General features: G+C 46.4%; 1 protein-coding gene across 5 annotated transcripts in view; it reads right to left on the minus strand.

The window, feature by feature from the left end:
• LOC100275614 (protein LNK2) overlaps window positions 1-16,082 on the minus strand; it is a 28,363-nt gene extending 12,281 nt beyond the window's left edge. For 2 of the 5 annotated variants that reach the window (XM_020541992.2, XM_020541991.2), the window contains exon 1: window positions 15,755-16,082. In XM_020541992.2, the coding sequence (XP_020397581.1) occupies window positions 15,755-15,784 (30 nt within the window). In that variant the 5' untranslated portion in view covers window positions 15,785-16,082. Of the gene's footprint in view, window positions 1-11,387; window positions 11,649-15,754 lie in introns of all 5 variants that reach the window. The other 3 variants (XM_020541989.3, XM_035961667.1, XM_020541990.3) reach the window with 3 other exon arrangements.
• Between the last annotated feature and the right edge of the window lie 7,379 nt (window positions 16,083-23,461).

The raw sequence follows: 23,461 nt of genomic DNA on the forward strand, positions 1-23,461 counted from the left end.
CTGTTACAAGATCAAGTTGAAAAATAGTCCAGATCAAAAATATAATTGAAAGTGATGGGTTGGTCCTTAAAAATAGTCCAGATCTTTGGAAAGGAAGAACTGATATAAGAGGAGGTCATTGTGTGGTTGGTTGGTCAAAGGTCTGCCGACCTATCTCCTGGTGGGCTGGGTATTCACAACTTGGAAGTGATGGCTTGGTCCTTAAACTTGATCTGGCTTTGGCTCAAGAAAACTGAACCAGATAGGCCATGGGCTGATTTTGAAATAAAGGCACATAGATTTGTTACAGCCCTCATTGCAGCCTCTGTTTGTTCTATTGTTGGAAATGGGGCCAGCAATCTTTTGGACAGAGATGGCTGCATGTCAGTCTTTGCTCCAGATGGCTCCTACTTTAACAAGTCGGGTCTCAAAAAAAACCAGGAAGAGCAGAACAGTCCAAGGAGCCTTAACAGCAAACAGTTGGGTGCATGATATCTCTCGGAGCCTGCCGGCGCAGGTGCTGTGTGAGTTCCCTTTAGTCTGGGATCTAATCCAAGAGGTGCAGTTGCAGCCAAATGTTGCTGATCAACACCGGTGGCTGCCTTCTTCCTCGGGTCTGTATTCGGCCAAATCTGTGTATAAGCTCTTCCATATTGGTGCAATATAATATGGAAGACTTGGGCTCCTCCGCTGTAAATACTTCATCTGGCTGGCATCTCTCAACCGATGCTGGACGGCTGATCAGCTAGCTCGTCGGGGAATAGATCACCCGGTGTAAGAGTACCCGTTTAGGGTTTTGGGGTTAGCCCCTTGTAATTACAGTTATACTCCTGTGTAATGGGCTAGGCCCAACAACCTGAGTCTATTAATACATCTCCCAACCCTGGGTTAGGCTTAGGCTTTCACTCATTTCAACTCCCGGAAAGATGTCCCCTTTGTGACCAGCAAGACGAGACAGTGCAACACATTCTGGTGGCTTGTGTTTTTCCGAGGGAGGTGTGGTTCAGATCTCTAAGCAGGCTGGGGCTGCAACATCTTACTCCCTCGACTGATGCAGCGGTGTTTCAAGAATGGTGGGGAGAGGCAGAAAGGAATGTGCCTAAGCCAAAGAAGAAAGGTTTTAACTCCTTTGTGAGTTTGGTAGTTGTGATATCTTTTTTTTTCTGGAATACGCAGGAGAGCTGCGTATCATTGCATTAATAGAAGAATAGAAAGGGGGATAGAACCCCGGTACAGAACACACACACGGTACAGAACACACACACCACTTAGAGACTAACTAAGGATCACCGACTATCATGGAGGAAACACGACCCACACCGCTGATCTAAGCTAGCAACTCATCAACTTGGAGGAAGGACAAGGCCTTGGCTCCAGTCAAGGACCATAGCACCGCCTCTTCCCTAGCCACTCTAAGGGCTGTGACCAGGCTGGGATTACAACCATCAAAGACGCATCTATTCCTATGCTTCCAAATGGTCCAAGCACCTAGGATCACTAAAGAATTAAAACCTTTTCTCAAAACATCAGATGCCCGAGAGCTGCTAGACTTCCACCACGACTCAAAGGAATCCTCATGAGCTGGACACAGATCCTGCAGCCCCACTAAACTAAGGAAATGAAACCAGAACTGTTTGGCAAAAACACATTTGACCAGCAAATGATTCATGGTTTCAGCCTCTTGGTCGCACAGGGGGCACTGCTCAGGTCGGTCTAGTCCTCTTTTTATAAGCCTGTCAGCAGTCCAGCACCTATTATGTTCCACAAGCCATATAAAGAACTTGCACTTCCCAGGAGCCCAAGATTTCCACACACGTTCTGCTGGTTCGAACTGAACCGAACCAAGGAAGAGAGCTTTATAAGCAGAACTAGTTGTATTCTCCCCTGAAGCGCTGAATTTCCATAAGTGGCGATCCCTTATTCCAGGTTGGAGCTCAACTGCATCAAGCACTTCACAAAGTTCCAAGAATTCAGCAATGACTCTAACTGAAATTGCCCCATTCACATCGGAGATCCACTGAAAATTAGGGAGCGCATCTTTGACCAACTGTCTGTTGGCAAGACGCGGGGGCACCAAATCAAACACTGCAGGAGCTATGTCCTTAATACATTTCCCATCCAACCATCTATCCTTCCAGAAGAGGGTATTGGCTCCATCACCGAGCTTAGTAATAATGGCTGCAGCAATCAGATTTTTAACCACCTTACATACACGAGTGGGGAAGTCCGTCCAAGGCCTACTGGGGTCTGTTTTCTGCAGCCATGGCCAACGAGCTCTCAGAGCCCAACATAGGTTCTTTAGCTCACTAATCCCAAGACCACCCAGCTCCTTGGGACGGTAACCTTAGGCCAAGCCAAGAGGCAATGACCACCACGGAACTCTTTCCTGCCCCTCCAAAGGAAGCCCTTCCTCAACTTATCAATAGCTTTGATGGCCCAAACAGGAAGGTCGAGTGCCAAAGCTGCATAAATCATATTTGCCGTCATGACAAACTGCATATGAATAGCTCTACCAGCCCTGGTCATAAGTTCAGCTTTCCATCCTGGCAGAAGGCTAGCTACTCTATCAACGATGGCCTGAACCTGGTCCCTTGTGAGTTTCTTGGGAGACAAAGGCAGACCAAGGTACTTACATGGGAAATCTGAAATATTACATGGCAGCAAGTCTTGTAAACAATTCAAATCTTCTTCCCCACAGCAGATTGGGAACACACTACTCTTCTGGATATTAGTCCTTAGACCCGAAGCTGAACCAAATAAATGAAGAATATCCATAACCATACTGATGTCTGGAGCAGTCGGACATAGAAATATCACTGCATCATCCGCGTACAGCGAGATACGGTGCTGCATATTCCTTGTAGAGAGAGGTTGAAGAAGCCCTTCCTCAGAAGCTCGCTGCACAAGCAGATTCAAGACATCCATTACAAGAATAAATAACATAGGCGATAGTGGATCACCCTGCCTCAGCCCGCGTTGATGCCCAATCCAATCCCCTGGCAGACCATTTAGTAAAATCCTGGTAGAAGAGGTAGCTAACAGCCCACTTATTATATCACACCAGATCTGACCAAAACCAAGTTTTTTCAAGACCTCGAGAAGGAAGGCCCACGAAACCGAGTCAAAAGCCTTTGAAATGTCAAGCTTGAGAAGGATACGAGCTTGCTTCTGACAATGTAGGAATTTGGTCGTCTGCTGGACTAGCATAAAGTTGTCCAGAATAAACCGTTTCTTAATAAAAGCGGTTTGATTGGGGGAAACCATATTTTGCAGCCGGCCTGCTAACCGGTTAGCCAACAATTTAGTCACCAACTTCGCGAAACTATGAACCAGACTTATTGGGCGGAAATCCCTCACACTAGTGGCCCCCTCCACCTTGGGAAGAAGAGTAATGAAAGCTGAATTCAGAGGACCCAGGTTTCTGAAATTTCTAGCCCAAATGCAGTGAACGGCCGCCATGAAATCAGTCATGATTACCGACCAGCAGCTTTTGTAAAATCTACCAGTGAACCCGTCGGGACCCGGGGATTTGTCCGAAGGAAGGGCCTTAATTGTATCCCAGACTTCCTCCTCAGAGACAGGCACATCAAGGGTAGCAAGGTCATAAGATGGCATCCCTAGAGCATCCAGATCCACTGTAACATTCCTTATTTCTGCAGTACCAAGTAACCCTTGATAAAAATTAAAGAAGGCTGCTGCCTTTCCTTCCTGGGCGGTCCAGATCTGCCCATCCTCTGAGTGAATTGCTGCAATGAAATTCTTTTTCTTCCTGAACCTTGTTTGTGCATGAAAAAGAGAGGTATTGGCATCCCCTTCTTTGAGCCATCCAATCCGCGATTTCAACCTTGCCATGGTACGAGAAATAGAGGAGAGGGCAAGGGAGTGCTTTTTGAGCATGTTTCGGAGCCACAATTCAGCAGGAGATAAAGAGCGATTGTCTTGCGCCACCTCTAATTGATGTAGGAGCTCCCTAGCCATCTCAAGCTGCAGTTTAATCTTCCCAACTTTTTTGTCATTCCAGCTCTGCAAACATCTAGCCGTTGTTTTTAATTTCTTGGCCAAGGTGATAAGTGGGCAAGGCCCTGCAGGAACAGACGCCCAGGCCTGAATTACCACATCATGAAAACCCTCCATCTTAGTCCAGAAAGCTTGGAAGTGAAACCTCCCTTTTCCTCTGCTGAAATCATGAAACCCAAGCAGCAAAGGGCAATGGTCGGAGTCATCCGTGGCTGAGCTCTGGAGAAGAGAATCTGGGAATTGTTCCTCCCAATCTGTTGTGCAGAAAACCCTATCCAATTTGACCAGGGTAGGATTAGAGTGCCCATTTGACCATGTATATTTCCGGCCAATCAACGGAATTTCATTAAGAGCCAAGTCATTTGCCCATCTCCTGAATCTACCCATCATGGCATGGTCTAAGTTATTATTATTCTTCTCTTCCTCCCTTAAAATCAGATTGAAGTCCCCGAGCACAAGCCACGGCCCATTACAGAGAGCTCTTACTTCTCTAAGAGATTGCAAAAACTGAATCTTGTCACGGTTCCCTTGTGGACCATACACACATGTAAGCCACCAAGGAGAGCTGGTGCTAGAATGAAAATTCACAGAGACGCTATATTCATCCACCCTACTGCCAGCACAAACACCAATGCTATTTTTCCAAGCTACCAAAATGCCACCACTAGCACCAACAGAAGGTAGGAAAACAAAATTATCAAAAGCTGGTCCTAGCATCCGCAATAAAAGGAACCGAGAAACATCCACCATTTTAGTCTCTTGAAGACAAACCACATCAACTCGAGCTGAATCCACCAAAGTGCGTACAGCATCCTGCCTAGCAGCCCCATTAAGGCCTCGTACATTCCAGATTAGAATTTTGGAGGGATCCATAAGGAATGAAAGAAGAACGACTACCAGTGAGGGACACCCAAAAAATCAGCAGATTGGTCCGCCTTGCAGCATCTCCATAGGCCTAGACCACCCAAATAGCGCTGCCATGGCCGTGATCTGCACCTCTGAAAGCCCTTTGCTGAAAACCCTGGCATACTCATCAAGGTCTTCTGGCCTTAAACTTTCAGTTTCTTCAGCATTCCCAATACCCAGTTCCTTCAAGATACGCTTCTTGCCCTGCGTGGCCGGTGGAGGAGGCAGCCTCTCCACTCCTACTCCAGCGACCCTTCTGCTGCGTCGGGGTACCACCTCATTGGCTGTAGCTTTGCCTTGTCGCGGCCTTCTGACTGGCGCCCTCAGAATCCCACCTGCTGGTTTGGTCAGCCTATCAATAAACTTTATAGCAGCCGTAGGGGGGGCGTGGACGTGTCTAACAGCTGCTTTGGTTGACTGTCCTTCTTCCTCCTCTGCCGAAAATATGTAATGATGGGGCTTTTCCGTGCGGGGCGACTCGAATTTCGCACATCCACCAAAGCTGACTTCTGCCCACCCATGTCGACTGTGACCCGAGACGGGGATATCGGGGGTGGCACCTGTATGGCCTGGTCCTTCTCGCCTCCTCCCAAAGTGCAAGAATCTGCCGGAGCCCTCAAGGGTGAAGAGGGGGAAGATGGTCCTGGCAGGGAGGAATGAGATGGGCCACCACCGGACAGCCCCGATGCCGCTGCAGAACAGGGGGGCGGCATCACCAGCTCAACAGCGACAGGCTCATCAACAGGACAAGGATCGCCCTGGACAAGCGCTGCAGCCGGAACTGTGGCGCCCTTAGGTGTCCCGCTGGCTAGAAGAGAAACCGGTAACAAAGGCTCAACATCAGCAGGTTCATCGACAGGGCTGGGGGGGTCGCCCTGGACAAGCACTGTCGCCGGAGCAATGGCCATCATAGGAGACATATCAACAGAATCAGTCCCTGTCGCAGCCAAATCATCAGAAGTCATTCCCCACCCGGCTTCAGACGGAGTCTGGGAGACTACCACGTCCACAGCCGGAGAGGATGAAAGGTGTGGGGGGCAGGTGCCACCACGGTCCCGATGCGATGCTTCGGACTTTGAGCCCAAACGGTCGAAGATTGATCTCCTTCCCCGAGGTTCCCCACCGTCTTCCCTGCCTTCGTTATCATCACCGCCATGAGGAGGAGAGCGGGAACGATGACGCCTCCTCTGTCTTGAAAAACCACCATCTACTCCGGAATCTTGAGAAGGAATCAACTGATCACTCCTCAACGTCGAGAAACTAATAGAAATCTGATACACAAGGCCAAGCCTTCCATCATCAGTGTTAACTCCCGTAGGTTCCACAATCCAAAGGTCTCTGGAAGCAGGGATGGTTGCCGGGTCAAAGCACCATCCAGAACAACGAAAGACGTCAAGATTCCGGAGCTCCAGGGTATCAGGATGGACTTCATGCACCCAAACACACTGATTCAGTAGCTGCTGAACTGTTGATAACTCCCATGCATGTAAAGGAATACCAGTCAGTTGCACTTCCACAGGGATCGGCAGGCTCACTCCAGACGAACCCAAAAGCTTGGACCATTTCTTGGACAGCAACGAGAACGTGCTGGATCTGATCAAGCTCCACCTCTCTGTTAGTACCAGAGCTAAACGCTCATTTGGAAGCATGAGCAATAGATTGGCCTTGGTAAACTGCCGCAGAACCAAAGAAGATGCCTCAACATCCAACTTAAGCGCAATCGCCTCTGCAATCTCTGCAATCGGAATCACCAAGTCACTGATAATAACAATAGACACTGCATTCTTCAAATCATCTTCAGCCTGCGTTAGAAGATTATTCCAGCCAATGATGCAAGGCACATGAGACTGTACTGCTATTCCTTCCAAAGGGGTCTCATCACTTCCTGGCAAGACAGCTCCATCTTGGCCTTGACCAGGATCCGAACCACCCCTCGACGATGAACGGCGCTTGCGATGGCGCCTGCGACGTGGGCGAGGCGGGAGGGGTTGCTGCGAGTGTGCGGCAGTTGCGACCTCCATGACCGTGGACGATGTCGCGACGGTCGTCGACACAGTCTCCTTCCTCTTCTCACCTTCAGCACTAGGGGGTGAAATCCTGCGCCAAACCTTATTACGACCCTCGAATCGACTTGGATGAAAAGCCGGGATGCGGAGCCGGTTCCAAACTGACGCTTTAGAAGCCTGCTGCGAAGACTTGGTTACAGACGTCGTCTTCACTGCTGTCTGAACACCGGCCGCCGGCGCAGCTGAACCCAGTCTATCCCACACGGAGCCTCTAGATAACCGCCGGTGAACCGTGAGCCTGTTGTCGTTACGCACCGGCCCTGGACATGTATAGGATCGATGTCCCAGAGCCTTGCAGCGAAAACACCTTGGCTCCCTGCGGCACGACACAGCGAAGTGGTCGTCGGCAAAGCAGTTGAAACAGCGGCCGATCAAGTCGACGGGCACAGCCTTGCTAGCCCGCAGCAATTTAGCACTCCGCTGCCTTGTCTTCTTCGACCTTACTTTAACCCAACCGTCGGCATCCTTCTTCGGGGCTCTCTCCAGACCACGAAACCAGCGGTGCTTATACCCCGGCGAGATATGGGGGCTCTGTACCGCGATCTCAAGTGGGGAGGGCACACTCGATGATGGCTGCGTAGCAGTTGCCCCGGAAGACGACTGCTCGGCAAGGATTCTGGGCGACGGCGACCTTGAAATAGCACCAGGAGAGGATCGCGGGTGGAGGACGACGTCACGAAAAGACGGCCGGTTGCCCGCCGCCAATATGGACTGATCTCCGTCCGGCGAGTCAGGGCTGTTGTCCGTCCATCGTTGAGACTTGGACCGCCCAAGGATGTCACAGGGAGACGCTTCAGCGGAAGAGGTAGGGGTGAGGATCGGGGCCGACGTCTCAGGGGGGGAGGGATCCGTAGAGGCAGTAGCGTGATGGGAGGTGGTCGCCGGCCCCGGAGTGGGCACCGGCGAGGGCTGGTGGGGAGGTGAGACGTCGGGGGGAGCGGGAAGGTCAGGAGCGGGAAGGTCAGGAGCCATTTCAGGATTAGTTGTGATATCTTGGTCCCAGTAGATGGTGATATCCTGGCACAAGGCTTAATAGAATTAATAGAGTACTCATACCAACAAGGTGCATCTTCTTTTTCGGAAGCCTATCTCAAAAGAACCTCGGGGTTAAGCGTGCTTGACCTAGAGCAATCTTGGAATGGGTGACCGACCGAGAAGTCTTCTCGGGTACGCATGAGTGAGAACAAAGTGCGCACAAAAAGACTCGTGTTGGTCTGTGGGGATGATATATGATCCTAGAGGCTGCAGGGAGTAAATACCGCCGGTTTGGGAGTGGACGGGATGTTACAGTAACCTGGCAAATTTGGAAGCATAGAAATGCTTGTGTTTTTTATGATGCTTCCCCAAACATCAACACAATCTTGCAGTCCATCCATGATAAGGCCTTATTATGGAGCCTTGTTGGGGCTTCTGCTCTTAGGAGTGTTTGGCAGTAGTATGGTTTTTTGTTTTTAGTTTCTTCTCCTTTTATTTCCTTTCTCGGGTGCCTTCTGGGCACCTTGTATTGGGTCTTTTCTAGACCTTTTTCCTATCTTCTTAATATAGTGATGTGTGGTTCTTCCGCGTGTTCGAGAAAAAAATATATTTGAAATTCTGTCTAAAATCAAAAGTCCTCTACCATATGTAGCGAGTATAGTCCAATATATGCTCGTGTCCAAAACAATAATTTGAGACCAGAAGGAGAATGTTAGAATCCAGAAAGAAGTGAGAGCACTTAGTGATGGTAAATGGTGCAAGGTCCAAAGTCTAATTAAAAAATCAGAGAAATAATCAAGCACAAAGCATAAGTCAGAAGAAGCGAAAGGGATCTAGCCGAGTTGGTTAGGTGGTTTGAGTAGCACTCCTCAGGTCCTGGATTCGACTCCCCGTGGGAGCGAATTTCAGGCTGTGGTTAAAAAAATCTTCTCGTGTGTCTGATGCCAAAGCACGAGTCTAAGGTTCGGTCTTGGTCGCGGTCGTTTATCACACGGGCTACGGTGACACTGTGTATGGGTGGGGCAGGGGTTCAGGAGTTTTCTCGACCTACGTGAGAAGGTCTTCTTAATATAATGCTCGGGGGCTGTCTTACCCCCTGCAGGTCGAGAAATATACAAGACTGCTGGTGCAGCAGACTTCCAGATTCCTTCATCGCCAGAAGAAGGCCAGTTTGCTTCTCAAATTGGACATCACCAAGGCCTTCGATTCGGTCTCGTGGCCTTTTCTTATTGAGGTCTTGGCGCAGCTTGGGTTTGGACAGCTTTGGAGGGATATTATCTGTGGACTGTTGGCCTCTTCGTCTACTCAGGTCCTTCTTAATGGTTTTTCGGGGAGGAAGATTATTCACAGAAGAGGACTTCGGCAAGGCGACCCTCTTTCCCCAATGCTTTTTATCTTGGTAATGGACATCTTGGCCCTGCTCTTTACTAGGGCCGAGGAAGCAGGTTTATTGCAGCGCCTGTCGGACAGGGTTAATCTCCACCGGATCTCTATGTATGCTGATGATGTTGTCATATTTTTGAGGCCCTCGGCTGCTGACATTTCCACTACATTAAATATCTTGGATTTGTTTGGAAAGGCGTCTGGGCTCCGCAACAATGAGCAGAAATCTAATGTTTTTCCCATCCAGTGCCCTACGGATGACCTTGTGTTGGTCCAGAATTTATTGCCTTTTGAGAGGTCTGAATTCCCTTGCAAATATCTTGGAATTCCACTCTCCCTTCATAAGCTGACCAGAGAACAGATTCAATCTATCATAGACAGGGTGGCCGACCGTCTTCCGAGTTGGAAAGCTGATCTTATGACAAGAGCCGGTAGGAAGATTATGGTTCAGCATGTGCTCTCCAGTATGATCATCTATTTAGCTATGGCCATTGATTTTCCTCAATGGGCTTTGGAGGCAATTGATAAAATTAGAAAGGGTTTTCTTTGGAAAGGCCGCAAGGAAGTCAGGGGAGGACATTGTCTGGTTGCCTGGGGAAGGGTGTGCAGACCCCTCCATTTGGGAGGGCTGGGTATTTCTAGTTTAAAGGAACTTTGTTGGGCCCTTCGTATGAGATGGTTATGGCTTCATAAAACTGATCCAGAAAAACCTTGGGCAAATCTCCCTATCCAAGTTCCAAAAAAGGCAGAAGCTTTCTTCTCCACTATTTTGGTCTCTAAGGTTGGAAATGGAGCACACACTCTGTTTTGGACAGATAAATGGATCTTGGGGCAGAATGTGTGTAGTCTGGCGCCTAGGTTATTTGCCATCATTCCTAAAAGGATTGCAAATAGAAGAACTGTGCTTGAGGCTCTTGCCAACAGAAAATGGATATCTGATATAAAGGGTGCTCTGTCTGTGGGAGTTCTAGTGGATTATCTGAATCTTTGGGAGCTTCTTTCAGAAATAGTGTTGCAGCCTGAAGTGGAGGATAAGCATATTTTTAGTATTGCAGCAGATGGTAAATACTCGGCTAAGTCGGCTTATGAGGGCCTCTTTGCTGGGTCAACGTCCTTTGGTCACTATCACCTGATTTGGAAAACCTGGGCACCTCCAAAGTGTCGGTTCTTTCTTTGGCTGGTGGCTAACAAGAGATGCTGGACCGCTGACAGGGTTGCAAAGAGAGGCTTGGATCATCCAGCTAGGTGCCTCTTTTGTGACCAGGAAGCTGAAACTATTGATCACATCCTCGTCTCCTGTGTGTTCACAAGAGTGTTCTGGTTTACTCTTCTTAAACCGTTTGGGTTTCAGAGTCTGACTCCCCAGCCAGGACATTCTTCATTTATGGCTTGGTGGGAGCAGATTTCTGGGTTGGCTTCTGGTATCCCTGGTAAAGGACTTAATTCTCTTGTGGCCTTAGGAGCATGGATAACATGGAAGCATCGTAATAGTTGTGTTTTTGATGGTTGTACTCCTAGTTTAGATCTGTCCATTAAGTTAGCCAGGGAGGAGAGGCAGTCTTGGGAGATGGCCGGGGCTAAGGGTCTTTCATACCTTGCTGCCCTAATTCCTGGAGACTAGGGAGTTGTTTAGTTTGATGGATTTTTTCAGTTTCCTGTGTTTCTGGCCTCCGTGAGGAGGCCTTATAATCTGTCCAGATCTCTTTGATCTGGATTTATCTCTTCTTCTTAATATATTGAGGCGCAGTTCTCCTGCGTTTTTCCAAAAAAAAGAAATATACAAGACACACATATATCTAACACCCTCTTCAAACTCAAGGTGGATCACAAGAACTAAGTTTAGATAGAAAGAATCAATGTTGAACTCTCTTTTGGGTATTTGTGAAGAACTCAACCAATTGCTCTGAAGGCATGTAGCGAAGAGTAATGACATCATCATGCACTTGTGCCCAAATGTAAGATGAGTTCATGCTTTACCAGACCACGAGCTATGTTGATATCACTAGTATTATCAGACAAGAGAAAGAGAAATATGAAGCTAGAGCTATTTGCCAACCTTACCATCATGTTATTGATCCAAAGAAACATCACCAAGGTATCTCCCAAAAGACCACAACAGGCAAGAGTGGATAGCCGGGAACCACATACATTTCTCAATTGATAATGCCACTGAGCAAAAGAAGTAGAAGTCAATGCAGGAGAAGCAGAGCCTACAAGACTGGCAGAGTGAGCAGAAGGAAGACGAAGCCAGTCAAGCTCCCAAACACTCCAAGGATCACAGTGGTGATCGCCAATACCAACCAAGAAACTCATGATGAGATCCTGAATACGACAAGAGTCAGAATCAAGAATAACACAACAACCATGATGGGGAAGCTAGCCAACAGAAATAAGTTGCATGGTCAACTTGCAGACTTAAGAAACGCTAGGAACATGAAAAGAAGAGGATGAAATAATACCACATCAAATAACCAAAAGAGGTGAGCCATCAGGAGTTTGAACAGTGAGAGGAATAGGAGGGCAAATGGAAGAAAGATGTGTACAATTAGGTGTCATATGAAAAAAAGCACTAGTCAAGAATCCATGGGTTGATACCTAAATTGGATGGTAGTCCCTTAGTGGAGGACTGAGAAGTAATAGCAGATAGTGTAGGGGCAGGAGTAACTGAACTGGTAGTTCTAGTAGGTCAGGTACCAAGATGGTGAAGCAACATATCTCATGTGTATTAGTATTCTAAGAGCCACTAGTAGGCGCACTACCCGTACCTTGTGATGAACGGCCACCTCGACGAGATTAGACCTTCTTCCTGTAACAATAAGCCTCAACATCTCCATCTCGATCACAGTGATGACAATGAAGTCCACCTAAACTACCATTCCCAAAACCAGATACCACTGAAGAAGGCACCTTGTGAAAAGCAGGAACTCCAGGAGGTACAGATCAAATGGCCAAAACTAAAGTGAAGGTTGACTAGAGCAAACCAGCAGAATGAAAACAAGTCTTGTCATTACGAGCAATGATTTCAAGTCGCATGGTCGAACCCTAGGACCGACCGGTCGACTAGTCATGATTAGGCGATAGCCAGGGCGATTAGTCGACCCCTAGTCGGTCCTAGATGACCCCTGGTCGTCCTAGACCTTTTAGACTACTAGTTATACTTATATAGGTATATATATATATAATATACCTATATACATAATATAAATTAGAACAAACAGCTAAGTTAAACAAAATAACATATTAGAGCACTGGCTTAGGATAACACAGACATAGGAGCAAGTCACTACTTAGCACTGGCTTAGGGTTAGAGCAGCAACCATCCACTAGTTCGGCACTAGCAGAAGAACTACAGAGAAGGGGGAGAAGGGGGGAGCAGGAGGAACCTTGAGATGACAAGCTCATCTCGTCAATGATGCTGGAGAGTGGAGATGCCGGTAGTCTGTCGCAGTCGCATTGTGCTCTATCACAGCCGCCAGTGATCTAGCCCCTGATTTCTAGACTGGAGCAGACGAGAAACCGAGCAGGCAGAGGGGCATAGGGGCTGGTGAATGGAGCACGCCAGCAGGGGGCACAGCTGAGTAGCCGCCGATGCTGGAGTTCTAGGGTGCAGGGGCCGCCGCCAACGACTGGAGGTCTGCAGCAGTCGGGCAACAGAGGAAGCGTAGGCTGGTTTTGGCATCTAGGCATTGGCAGAGGAGAGGAGAGGCAAGTCTAAAGTATCCTGTAGATGGGCTGAAAATAACTCAATACTAAAACCCTAGCCGTGGCGACCAGGAAATACTAATCGAACGATTAATCGCCCTAATCGGTGACTAGTCGGATGACCAGCTTGGCTAACCGAGTTGTCCGGTTAATCGAGTACAAGCAGGCGACCAACCCGACTAATCGCGATTAGTCGGACGACTTGAAATTATTGATTATGAGCAATAGTAAGAGTCTCCATTAGGGACACGTAGGGCTCATGAGCAAGTAACTAAGCACAAAGAGGCTCAAACTCAGCGTAAAGGCGAGTCAAGAAAACGTACGTACGACGGAGCTCAAGGTGACTCTATTGCTTCCATCAGGAATCACAAGTGGCAAGTGACAACTAAAGACCAAGAATGTCAAGCTCACACCACCATAGATATCTGCCAAAAGAACTCAACTATATTGTCACCCTGCTGTAATAACTACTCCTGACGCAAAGCAGCAAGATAGGTGGACTAACTAGAGCGTTGTCAAAGGAAAGCCTAGATTTTAGAAACATGATCAAGCTGGTCCAAATCTATAGTCAAACGCTCATCCATACTAGTGACAAGAACAGCACGAGCATCCTCATCTATCCATGCCTGATAAACCATAAATTGGGACATATAAGAGGCCATATCATCATCGTAAGCTTCACAAAGCTTCTTCTAGTTGTTTTCTAATGTTCTTGTAGAAATCAATGGCTGAACAGAAGGACAAGGCAATGGTGCACATGATAGCTCGCCACTAATTAACTCCCAAAGTCGAAGACCATGCACATGCCACCACATGTGCAAGACCCGATCACGATAGTTGGTGCCATTGAAGAGCATGGTACAGTGTGGGACCTAACCACCATTAGATGAAGGAACTTGAAAGGATGACATCTCTCTCTTTTTAACCAGAGCTCGACCCAAAAAAAGTCAGCAGAGCTCCACAACCAGTCGCAATAGAGTAGAGCACGTGAGCATGTGGACCGATTGACCGCACACAAGCACAAGTGCGTGCAGGAGCCACAAGCAAAGGCGTGCAGGCAGCACGAGCGAGGACGGGTGGGTTCTATTGGCGCAAGGGCAAGCGCCTGCGAACGCTGTTGGCATGGAGGTGAGCACGCACGAACATAGCAGGCGCATGAGCGCCATGATGGAGCGTGTGTGGGCGTCACTGGCACATGGATGAGCGTGTGTGGGCGCAGCTGGCGCACAGGCGCCGTGATGGCCAGGTGCATCCACGTCCTAGCGGCCAATGATAGTTGAGCAAGCGAGAGAGCGTCTGGGCAAAGAGCCACAAAGTGAGGGGTCGTGACTAGTAGGAGCCACATCAGAAAAGCCAAGACCCCACAGCGCAGCGAGAGGAGCCGCAATCAGGAGCATGACAACGGCGAGGTAAACCCTAGCATGAAAATCTTGCTCTGTGTACCATGTTGGATACTGCTTGCATTGAAAAGAATGGCTACAGCCCAATATGTATATGTAAAATAATGCAAAAAGACCCTTATACAAAAGAAATATACCAGACACATTTCTACCAATTATCAATAAAGGTCCAAAGTATTCATTACAATATGTTATGTCCTTAAACTCATATGAGCATATATGAATTCATGGTTCCCGAAAAATGTTATATTTTTATGACGAAATACTAAAATCAACAGAGTAGAACATTGCCAACTGAGTGGCATGCACCAAAATGAGCAGGGAAAATAAGAAAATTTGCCTTTGTGGTTTACTACATACCAGTTTGCAGTTCACATCAGAAGCTATCAGCAAAACCATCAAATTCATTAAAACATGTACTGGCTCATTTCAGTACCTTTTTTCCCCAACACACTATGGAGAGAACATTCAAAGAGCCATGAAACTTATGGTGTGTTTGGTTGAGGAGCAGAGATGAATAGAACAACTCAATTCTTATTTATTTGATGTTTGGTTTCCAACGGAGGAGAGCGGAGCGGCTCCTGGAGCCTATATATGGCAAATATTTGGAATGCTCTCGCTCCACCAAAACGACCGGATGCGAGCGCTCTCGCGGACGCGGGCGCTCTACTTCCTCTCCTCCACTCCACACTCATATGTCTCTTCAACAAAACAATGAACGGAGCGGCTCGGCTCTATTCTACTCTTCAACCAAACAAAAAATGGAGCGATTATGTTCTGATCGCCAACCACATAATGAAATGGCTCAATTCCTAGAAATTGGAAATTGGAACGGAGCCGCTCCATTCCAGTTGGCTCAACCAAACGCACCCTTATAAAGACTCCCACAACTTTCTTCCAATAGATCATACAAGTCCCAATATTTCAGCACTGCTCTGGGGATTAGACAGTCTTACACGCTTGAGAAGTAGAGGCAATCTAAGCAGAATTATCCCCTAGCCATGCTTGTTACTACAGAAAGTGTCCAAAAGGCTCGCACTGCTGCAACCTGAAGGGATGCAGTCGACCTGCGTAGCAAGAATTCCACGCTTCCGCTCGCAGTCCCTTGTACCACCAAATCTCCCAACTTTAACCCCCAACGAAATCGGATAACAGCAAAATTCCTTTCCGGAACAATCACATCCGAACTAGTAAAACCTAGTGAATTAGAGCACGTGGTGCACGGAATGACGCAACGAGTTATAGAGCCCGAGCAGATCCAGTCAGGTGAGCAAGCATAACGCAAGATTCTAGACTAACACAGGAAGGGCAGACGGGAAGGGGCACCTGGTGCTGCTCGTCGTTCCAGTTAAACATCCTGCTCAGGTGGCGGCCGCCGTCGCGGTAGCCGCCCCCGAACCCGAACCCGAGCTGCGCTATCTCCCGGGTCCCAACGATCGCATCTCGGACCGCAGGAAAAGCACCCGAACTCGCCGGCACGGAGCCTCGCGCGGTCCTCTCCTCTTCCAGCTGCCTTCTGCGGCTCTCTCCACCCACCAAGAATAGTCCAGGGAAGGGAGAATGCGTGGCCGCTGCTCATTGGGCAGGCGGCTGCAGTGGGGGCGTTGGAAGCCACGTGTGCGGACGCGCATCTTGGGTAGTGGTCAAGAGGGCTCGATCAAATGCCACGCGCTGATTGGCTGCAGGGTTTTGTACCACGGGATGGATCGACTAGAATGGCGGTTGAAGCGTGGGTATCGATATGATGAATTTTATACCTGTGATAAGGGTAGAAAATTTAGCGCACGGGTCATATTAGATTGAATATCCAAAATCTTTACTACTAATTAAAGAGGTAAGGTGTAGACTGCTTTTTCTATTTCTGTCATTCTGATTCCATATCTCCACCCGTGGCATTTGTCATTCCCATCCACACCCTGTCGTTTCTCGTTTCTCATTCCCATCCACACCCTCGTCATTTCTCATTCCCACACATTCACATCCACACCCTCGTCGTTCCCCGTTCCCACACATGACTCTTCTTTGTTTCCCGTTCGTTTCTCATTCCCAAACATGTGCTCCGCACACGTGAGCAAATTTTACCAAAAAAGCTAGTTGTGTAGGGTTAAAAGCTCGCGCCCAGCCAAGACTACACAGGTTGGCGCCCAACCAAGACTACACATGTTGTATCCACACTGGCACTTATAAACAGGTGTGTGCACAGTTTAGTACCTGATGTGGCACTAAGTTTGGCTTGCAAATACGGAATACACGCTTCCTGGGAGGCCCATTTACTTGTTGTGGCCCAAACCAAAGCCCACTGTCGAAGCATGGTGGTTAGCGCCTCAACTCCCCCACCCCCCCCCCGTCGTCGCTCCCGTCGCCACAGCACGACCTCCTCGCTATCGCGTTCTCCACCCCTCCCCCACCCTCGTGTGTCGTCTCCTCGCTACCGCGTTCTCCGCCCCTCCCCCACTCTCGCGTGATGTCTCTCCCATCTGCACAACCTCCTCCTCCAGCTCTCCCTACTACCGCATTCTCCGCTTCGTGCAATCCCACACGATCTCCCTCAAAATCGCGCACTCCCTCCACTTAGATTGAGTGCCTCGATGAAGAGGATAAATACGGGCTCGTCGTATACAGAGCAGGGTGAGCAGACGCATGACAGAGCGAGTGCGTGGAAGATAGCTCGCGTTTGTGGAAGAAGAGATAGGGAACGAATTCGGCGAGGTTGACGCCGCCACCTAGCCGACACACACAAGCAGCAACCGCCGAGAGAGGGAATTGCTTCAGGAAGGTGTGTTTTTTCTGTAAGGCCTGTTTTCTCTATTATATATAACGTTGCGCAGTTCTCTTGCAATTAGTTGTTCAGCAAAAAATGCTGCCAGCTGCTTAACACCCAGCCCCACAAACTTGGTTGTTCTTTGTGTGCAAAGTCTAAAAGTCTAAAATACAACAAGTGTGGCTGACAGTATTTTAACTTTACCGTATAGACCACACAATTGTACAAGCTTTAAATTGTATGATGTATCCCATCCCATGACATTACTAACTAAGTCTTGTGTTAATTCTCAATATTTAGGCTCAGACAATCCATCAGTATAGACTATTTGCTTCTTATGCAGTATGTAAAGTTGCACAGCTCCATAACAACTGCTAACTGGAGGTGATATTTAGGCTCAGACAATCCATCAGTATAGATTATTTGCTTCTTATGCAGTATGTAAAGTTGCACGGCTCCATAACAACTGCTAACTGGAGGTGAAAGTTTGAGAAGACACTAAGATAACATTTTAGGAAGAAAACAGGAAGATGCAGTTTAACTAAGTTGATTTTAGGCTCAGGCAATCCATCAGTTAGTAATACATTTGCAAGGCTTTGACTGAATTAAACCCAGCAACAGGCTACCTATGAATGTCCCACATATAAAATTTTGCACTGTGCAACTGTATATACATAGCTTAACATTGCCAAAACGTCGTATTCAGTAAGGTCTTGCCAACTCCAATCCTAGAAAAGCTGCAAAGGTTACCACAGAATGGAATTAGATCAACAATAACCATAGGGTCACAGCTAGAAAACATATTTTTGTTGCTTAAATCACAATAGGCAGACAATCTGTACAATCTCATCAAATTTATAACAAGCAGATCTATTTTTTCGTTAATGGCTTCAATCTTTCGATCACTTTTCTTGACCGTAACGGCAGGAGTTTTTCCCTTCAATAAAGTTATGGAAGGAACAAAAAGGTTTATGTACAAAGAGGAAATTCGCTCTATTGGAAAGCTTACATGTGTCCTTGGTGATCATGCATCTAGGTTGTAGCAGCTGGGCACACTTCATCAAAAATAGATATGGTTCAGCTGCATGAGAATGGTATGGACAACTAGCATCGAGTTTCACCATTTGTCACCTTAATATTTTATTTATTAAGGTGAGTCAAAATTCCATGTTCGAATGCATTGTATCCCAGTATATCCTTTAAGTATACAAAATTATGGCTTTTGTTATAGACTAGATAACAAAATTCTAATTTACATTGGTCGATGATTACCTTATCATCAGCATATATCCTAATATCTTGGGAAACCGATTTTTAATGCTGAGCATCTGCAATACTGTCCAAGTGATTAACTTATTATGCATTTGCTTTTTCAGACTAAGCATTTAGTCATCGAAATTCTGTACATTGTTCTTTGTTGCAAATTCTCTCTACACCCTGTAGGCCAGTCTCTGTATTAAGTTATCACAAGTTTAATGTTTTTCTTGCTCTTTGACTTATTGCAACTGATTGCTTTCGGAGGTGTCGGCATTCTCAACTCCACTGTAAGTCTCGTTTTTTATCTTTTATAGTAGTATTTTTACGGACGAATCAAACCGAACATCAACCTGGGATGAATTTTGGGCTTGTGCCTATCTGGTTTACACATTCATTTGTTTTAGGTTCTAGCCATATTAAGATAGATTCAGACTTCACGTGTTATACTGATCCTGTATATATTTAGTTCACTTCATATCTGCGCTCATATGCTCTACTAAGTATCTCAGCAAGTTACATTAGGCCACGCGTCTTGCTTTAGTTAAGTTGCTTCGTATGCATACTCTTACCACTGTCTGTTTTCATGAAACCAATATAACTTTTCATTACTATTGAGTAGCATCCAATACTTTATACAACTATAAGTGCAGGCCATGGTCCGAAATAAGGTGTTCCGTTGTGTCTTAATTATTGTGTACAAAGCTAATGCCACATGATTATGTTCCTACAGTTTATCGAATTTATTACTTTTGTTTTTATCTCTGTTGCATTGAACTATTCGATATATTAGGGGGGGTTCTATGACAGTTCATGTCCACTTCTTTGAAAGGAGACAATACAGTTGTTTTAGTTGTTTTGTGCTTTCTTCAGGATCTTTGCTAGTCTAGGAGCTGAGTTTTGATACAATCATCCACTTCCCCTTTATCAGTCTTAGGTACACATTGTATTCACTCCTTTTTCTGTTCGAATGACAGTTCATGTCCACTTATTTGAAAGGAGATAATACAGTTGTTTTAATACTTTTAGTTGTTTTGTGCTTTCTTCAGGATCTTTGCTATTCTATGAGCAGATTTTTTGATACGACCATCCACCTCCCCTTTTTCCGTCTTAGGTACACATTGTGTTCACTCCTTTTGATGTTGGAATTAGTATTCAAGTATGCTCACAACGGATAACAACATGAAAATTATGCATTGCATATGAAAATCAACTGTTGTCAATAATTCTTTTTATCTCCAACTTGATGGTCACTGTTGGCTGACTGGTTGCAAACTGTTGGGTGCTCCAAGGTATTATAGTTTCTGCTCGTGGAATTCGTTTTTATCATGTATATTGATTTGTGCTAACGTCAAACACTCCCTATAACAATTTGATGTTAATGTTTTCTAACTAAGTGTGAAACAGGATAAAGTAATTAAGTATATGCATGTGTTATTATATGCTAATGTCAAACACTCCTGTTGGGGACTTGCTCTCAAATGCTTCGACTTAAGAGCAAGGCAACACAAAGAATGTTAAACGTTAAAGTCCTTCATCCTTCAAAACATTATTTCCCTTAGGATGTAACGATTTTCGAATGAAGGTTACGAAGGACATACCTTCGTAAGCATGACATATAAAAATAGAGAGGAAATCATACGAAGTATAAGAGACAACATGAACAATTGAATATGTTGTTATTATTGAATCGTTTCTATTTTATTACTATGAAGAAATAGAAATGATATCATGTTACAAGTGTACCTTCGACTTGAGGGAAGGTAAAGGGTACAAGCGTGACGCAAAAGCAAAAATGTCAAGTCAGCGTGAACAGTACTGGAGCACTGTTCATCTATTTATAGGCACAGGACGCAGCCCATGTAAAATTACACTCATGCCCTTTACATTTGCTAATAATTCTATAGTAATTCATTGGGGTCTAGATAGCCTTTTCCCCTTTAAGTCGGTTTCCTTTTCTGTTATCACGCGCGAAGCTCCCTTGCACACAGCTTCGGCTTCGTTCCATCCTTCATATCCCTTATGCTTCTTCACACTGTGATTTTGACTCAAGTCCGAAAGGTCCAAGTTCGAAGGTACCTGCTCATGTATTATACTCCAGAAACATTGTTAAATCATGTTTTTGAGGACCTTCAGAAGCCGTCCCCAACAGTAGCCCCTCGCAATATTAATTTGTTAGAATGATAAATTCAGATTGCGATATGGACGAAGGCCTTAAGCCGAAGGTCCGAAAAAACACCTTCCCTTTGTTAGAATAGCATCAGTCAATGACAAGCGGGGCCCTCCCACTTGCAACGCGCTAGGCGTATAAATAAGAGCATACCGCAAGCACATTTTGCACGCTCTCTTGCCATCTGCTCTTGCTTTCGCAATTTTTAGTTCTTGCATACCAACGCTTGCCTGGCTTTTTAGAATTTTTAGCTTCGGCCTTAAGAGCACGTTTTCAACATTTCCGGAGATGTCTCAAGATAACAAAGCTGCCGCCGAAACAAAGCTGGGCCTTTCTGAGGAGAAGAATCTTGGGTTTCTTGAATCAATAGCAAAGACTAATACAGAGAAGATTACTAGAGAGATTTTAGAAGGTTTATCTGAAGACAGCGGTGATAGTGACAGTTATGACGTGGAGAGTGGGGGTGAAGACTCCGAAGATCGACCGTGGTGACCAAGTCACACAGTCTTCGGAAAATCGAGTATTAAACAGAGTCATCTCGATAACATGAGGGGAAGATATTTTCGGGACATGTCTACTGTGAGGACAGATGACGGAGAGAGGACTGTGCCTACTCCCGAAGAGAATGAAGTTGTGATCTTCCAAAGCTTTTTAAAGCTGGGCTTCGGTTTCCCTTAAGCAAATTTGTGGTTGAGGTTTTAAAGATCTATCAAGACTACCTTCATCAAAATACTCCTGAAGCAATCATAAGAATGGGATCTTCGTCTGGGCCATGAGGAGCCAGGGCTTGGAGCCGAATGCAAAAAGTTTCTGCAATATGCATGAACTATTATATGAGACGAAACCCTGGGGCAAAGAGCAATATCATAACAATTTTGGCTGCTATAGCTTCGTCGCTCGTTCTGGCTCGAGCTGTCTCGTGCCAACCTTCCGGAAAAGATGGCCTGGGGACTAGATGAAGGAATGGTTTTACGTGAAAAACGATTTAAAGGCACGAGAAGACGTTAAAGATATTATAATGCGTCCTATCTGGCAGCGCTTCGGCCTTCGAAAACCGAAGGTGGAAATTGATGAAGCAGCCGAAGAATGCCAAAAGGCCTTCGGCATAGTCTGTTCTTTCATCGGGACGAGGGATTTAGTCCAGGAGCACATAGCCTTCAGAGTGTGGCCGCTTGTAGAGCAATGGGAAATGCCAAAGGAAACTATCAGCAAGCCTGACGAAGGTGGACTGGTTAGGTTGAAATACACCTTCAGATACGAGGGTAAGTTTATTGAGCCAGATGATGATTGGCTGAAGTGCATCGAAGCTACAAGCGACGAACTGCTTGGGCCATATTCAAAGACAGAAGATAACGCGCTATCTGCGACCTTCGGGGGCCGGAAGAAGAAGAGGCTGAATAGAGTTTTCGATGCTATTGGGTTTATGTACCCTGATTACCGCTACCCGCTGAAAGGGCAAAAGAGAAAAAGCGCAACTTCTGGAAAAGGTGATGCTTCAGTTGCTCTAAGTGAGGCCGCACCAAAGAGGAAAAAGGTGAAGGTCCTTACTCACCGACCGCGCTTCATCGAACCGGCCTCAGTGCCCGAGTTTGGCGGTGAGACCTCTTCGGCTACTGAAGCCAAAGAACCTACACTTGCGCAGAAAACTGAAGAGCTGACTGCAACGCCGAAGGCTGAAAAAATTGAAGAGCCGAGAGCTGAAGGGACAAAAACATCAGAAATTTTAAGTCCTTCGGCAGAAGTTGAAGTGCCAAAAACCCAGAAAGGTCCAGCAATGACCCCCAAAAGAAAAAGGATGGTTAATGTTCTAGATGTACTAGAGACAATAAAGTCTTCAAGTTCTACTCCGAGGAAAATTGCCGAAGCTCCAAAAGCACAAATTGAGACAACAACCTTTGAAGCCGAAGCTACAAAGCACCAGGCTGAGACCGAAGCTGGGCCTTCAGAGCCCGTCAAGGAGAAATCCTTGGAAACCGGAGAAAAAGAGACAAAAGCGGCAGAGCAAATTTTGGCTAAAAAAACTGCCACTGCCCCCCCCCCCCCCCCCCCCGAAGTATTTTCCGAAGCTCTCAATTATATTTTACGACATGCTTCGGGAAAGAAGTTGACTAAAAAAGAAAAGCGAGAAGCTCAGTTCTATGCCCAAAAATTGAAATATCCAAAAGGGGCATTGATTTTCAACGGTAGCGGAGAAGAAGACTTCTTGTATTGTCTCCCAGACAGCAAGGAGATTTCTGTCTGCCGGGAGATGAGCAAAAGCTTCGGATTCCCGACACTAGAGGACGAGCTCTCGGTGCTATCAAAAGATGAACTGGCCGACAGCTTAGCATACAATAGCTTAAAGGTGAGGAAATGAATTTTACTGAAAAGCAAAATTTTTCCACTTGCTTATACTTAATACCGCATTCCTTTTTAGGGCCTTATTCTTAGCAACGCCCTCAGGGCGCAAAAAAGCGCCGAAGATGAAGGATGCACTATAGCTTTGAACAACCTTCGTTCTGAGGTAATTGAACTAAGGAACGAAGGTCTTGAAAAAGATAAAATTTTGAACTCATTGGTGAACAAGATAAAAGAGGACGAAGCTACTTCAAAAGCCCAAGCCGAAGCCCAGAAATGCGAAATTGATGATCTTCGGAGACAGCTGGCAGAAGCAAAATTAAAATGTGCAATTGCCAAAGCTGACCGAGACGCCAGTGATTACTGGAAAAATCATTGGGAGAAAACAACTGCAGAACTTCGGTCTTCAAAAGAAAGATGTTATGAAAAATCCATAGAATGTGTGGGAAAAATTAAGACTAGTTTCGCCAGCGTCGGCACATATTCGAATGAAGACAACTTCGTACTGGGC

This window comes from Zea mays, chromosome 8 (genome assembly GCF_902167145.1).
Source record: "Zea mays cultivar B73 chromosome 8, Zm-B73-REFERENCE-NAM-5.0, whole genome shotgun sequence".
In the NCBI taxonomy this organism is placed as follows: Eukaryota; Viridiplantae; Streptophyta; class Magnoliopsida; order Poales; family Poaceae; genus Zea; species Zea mays.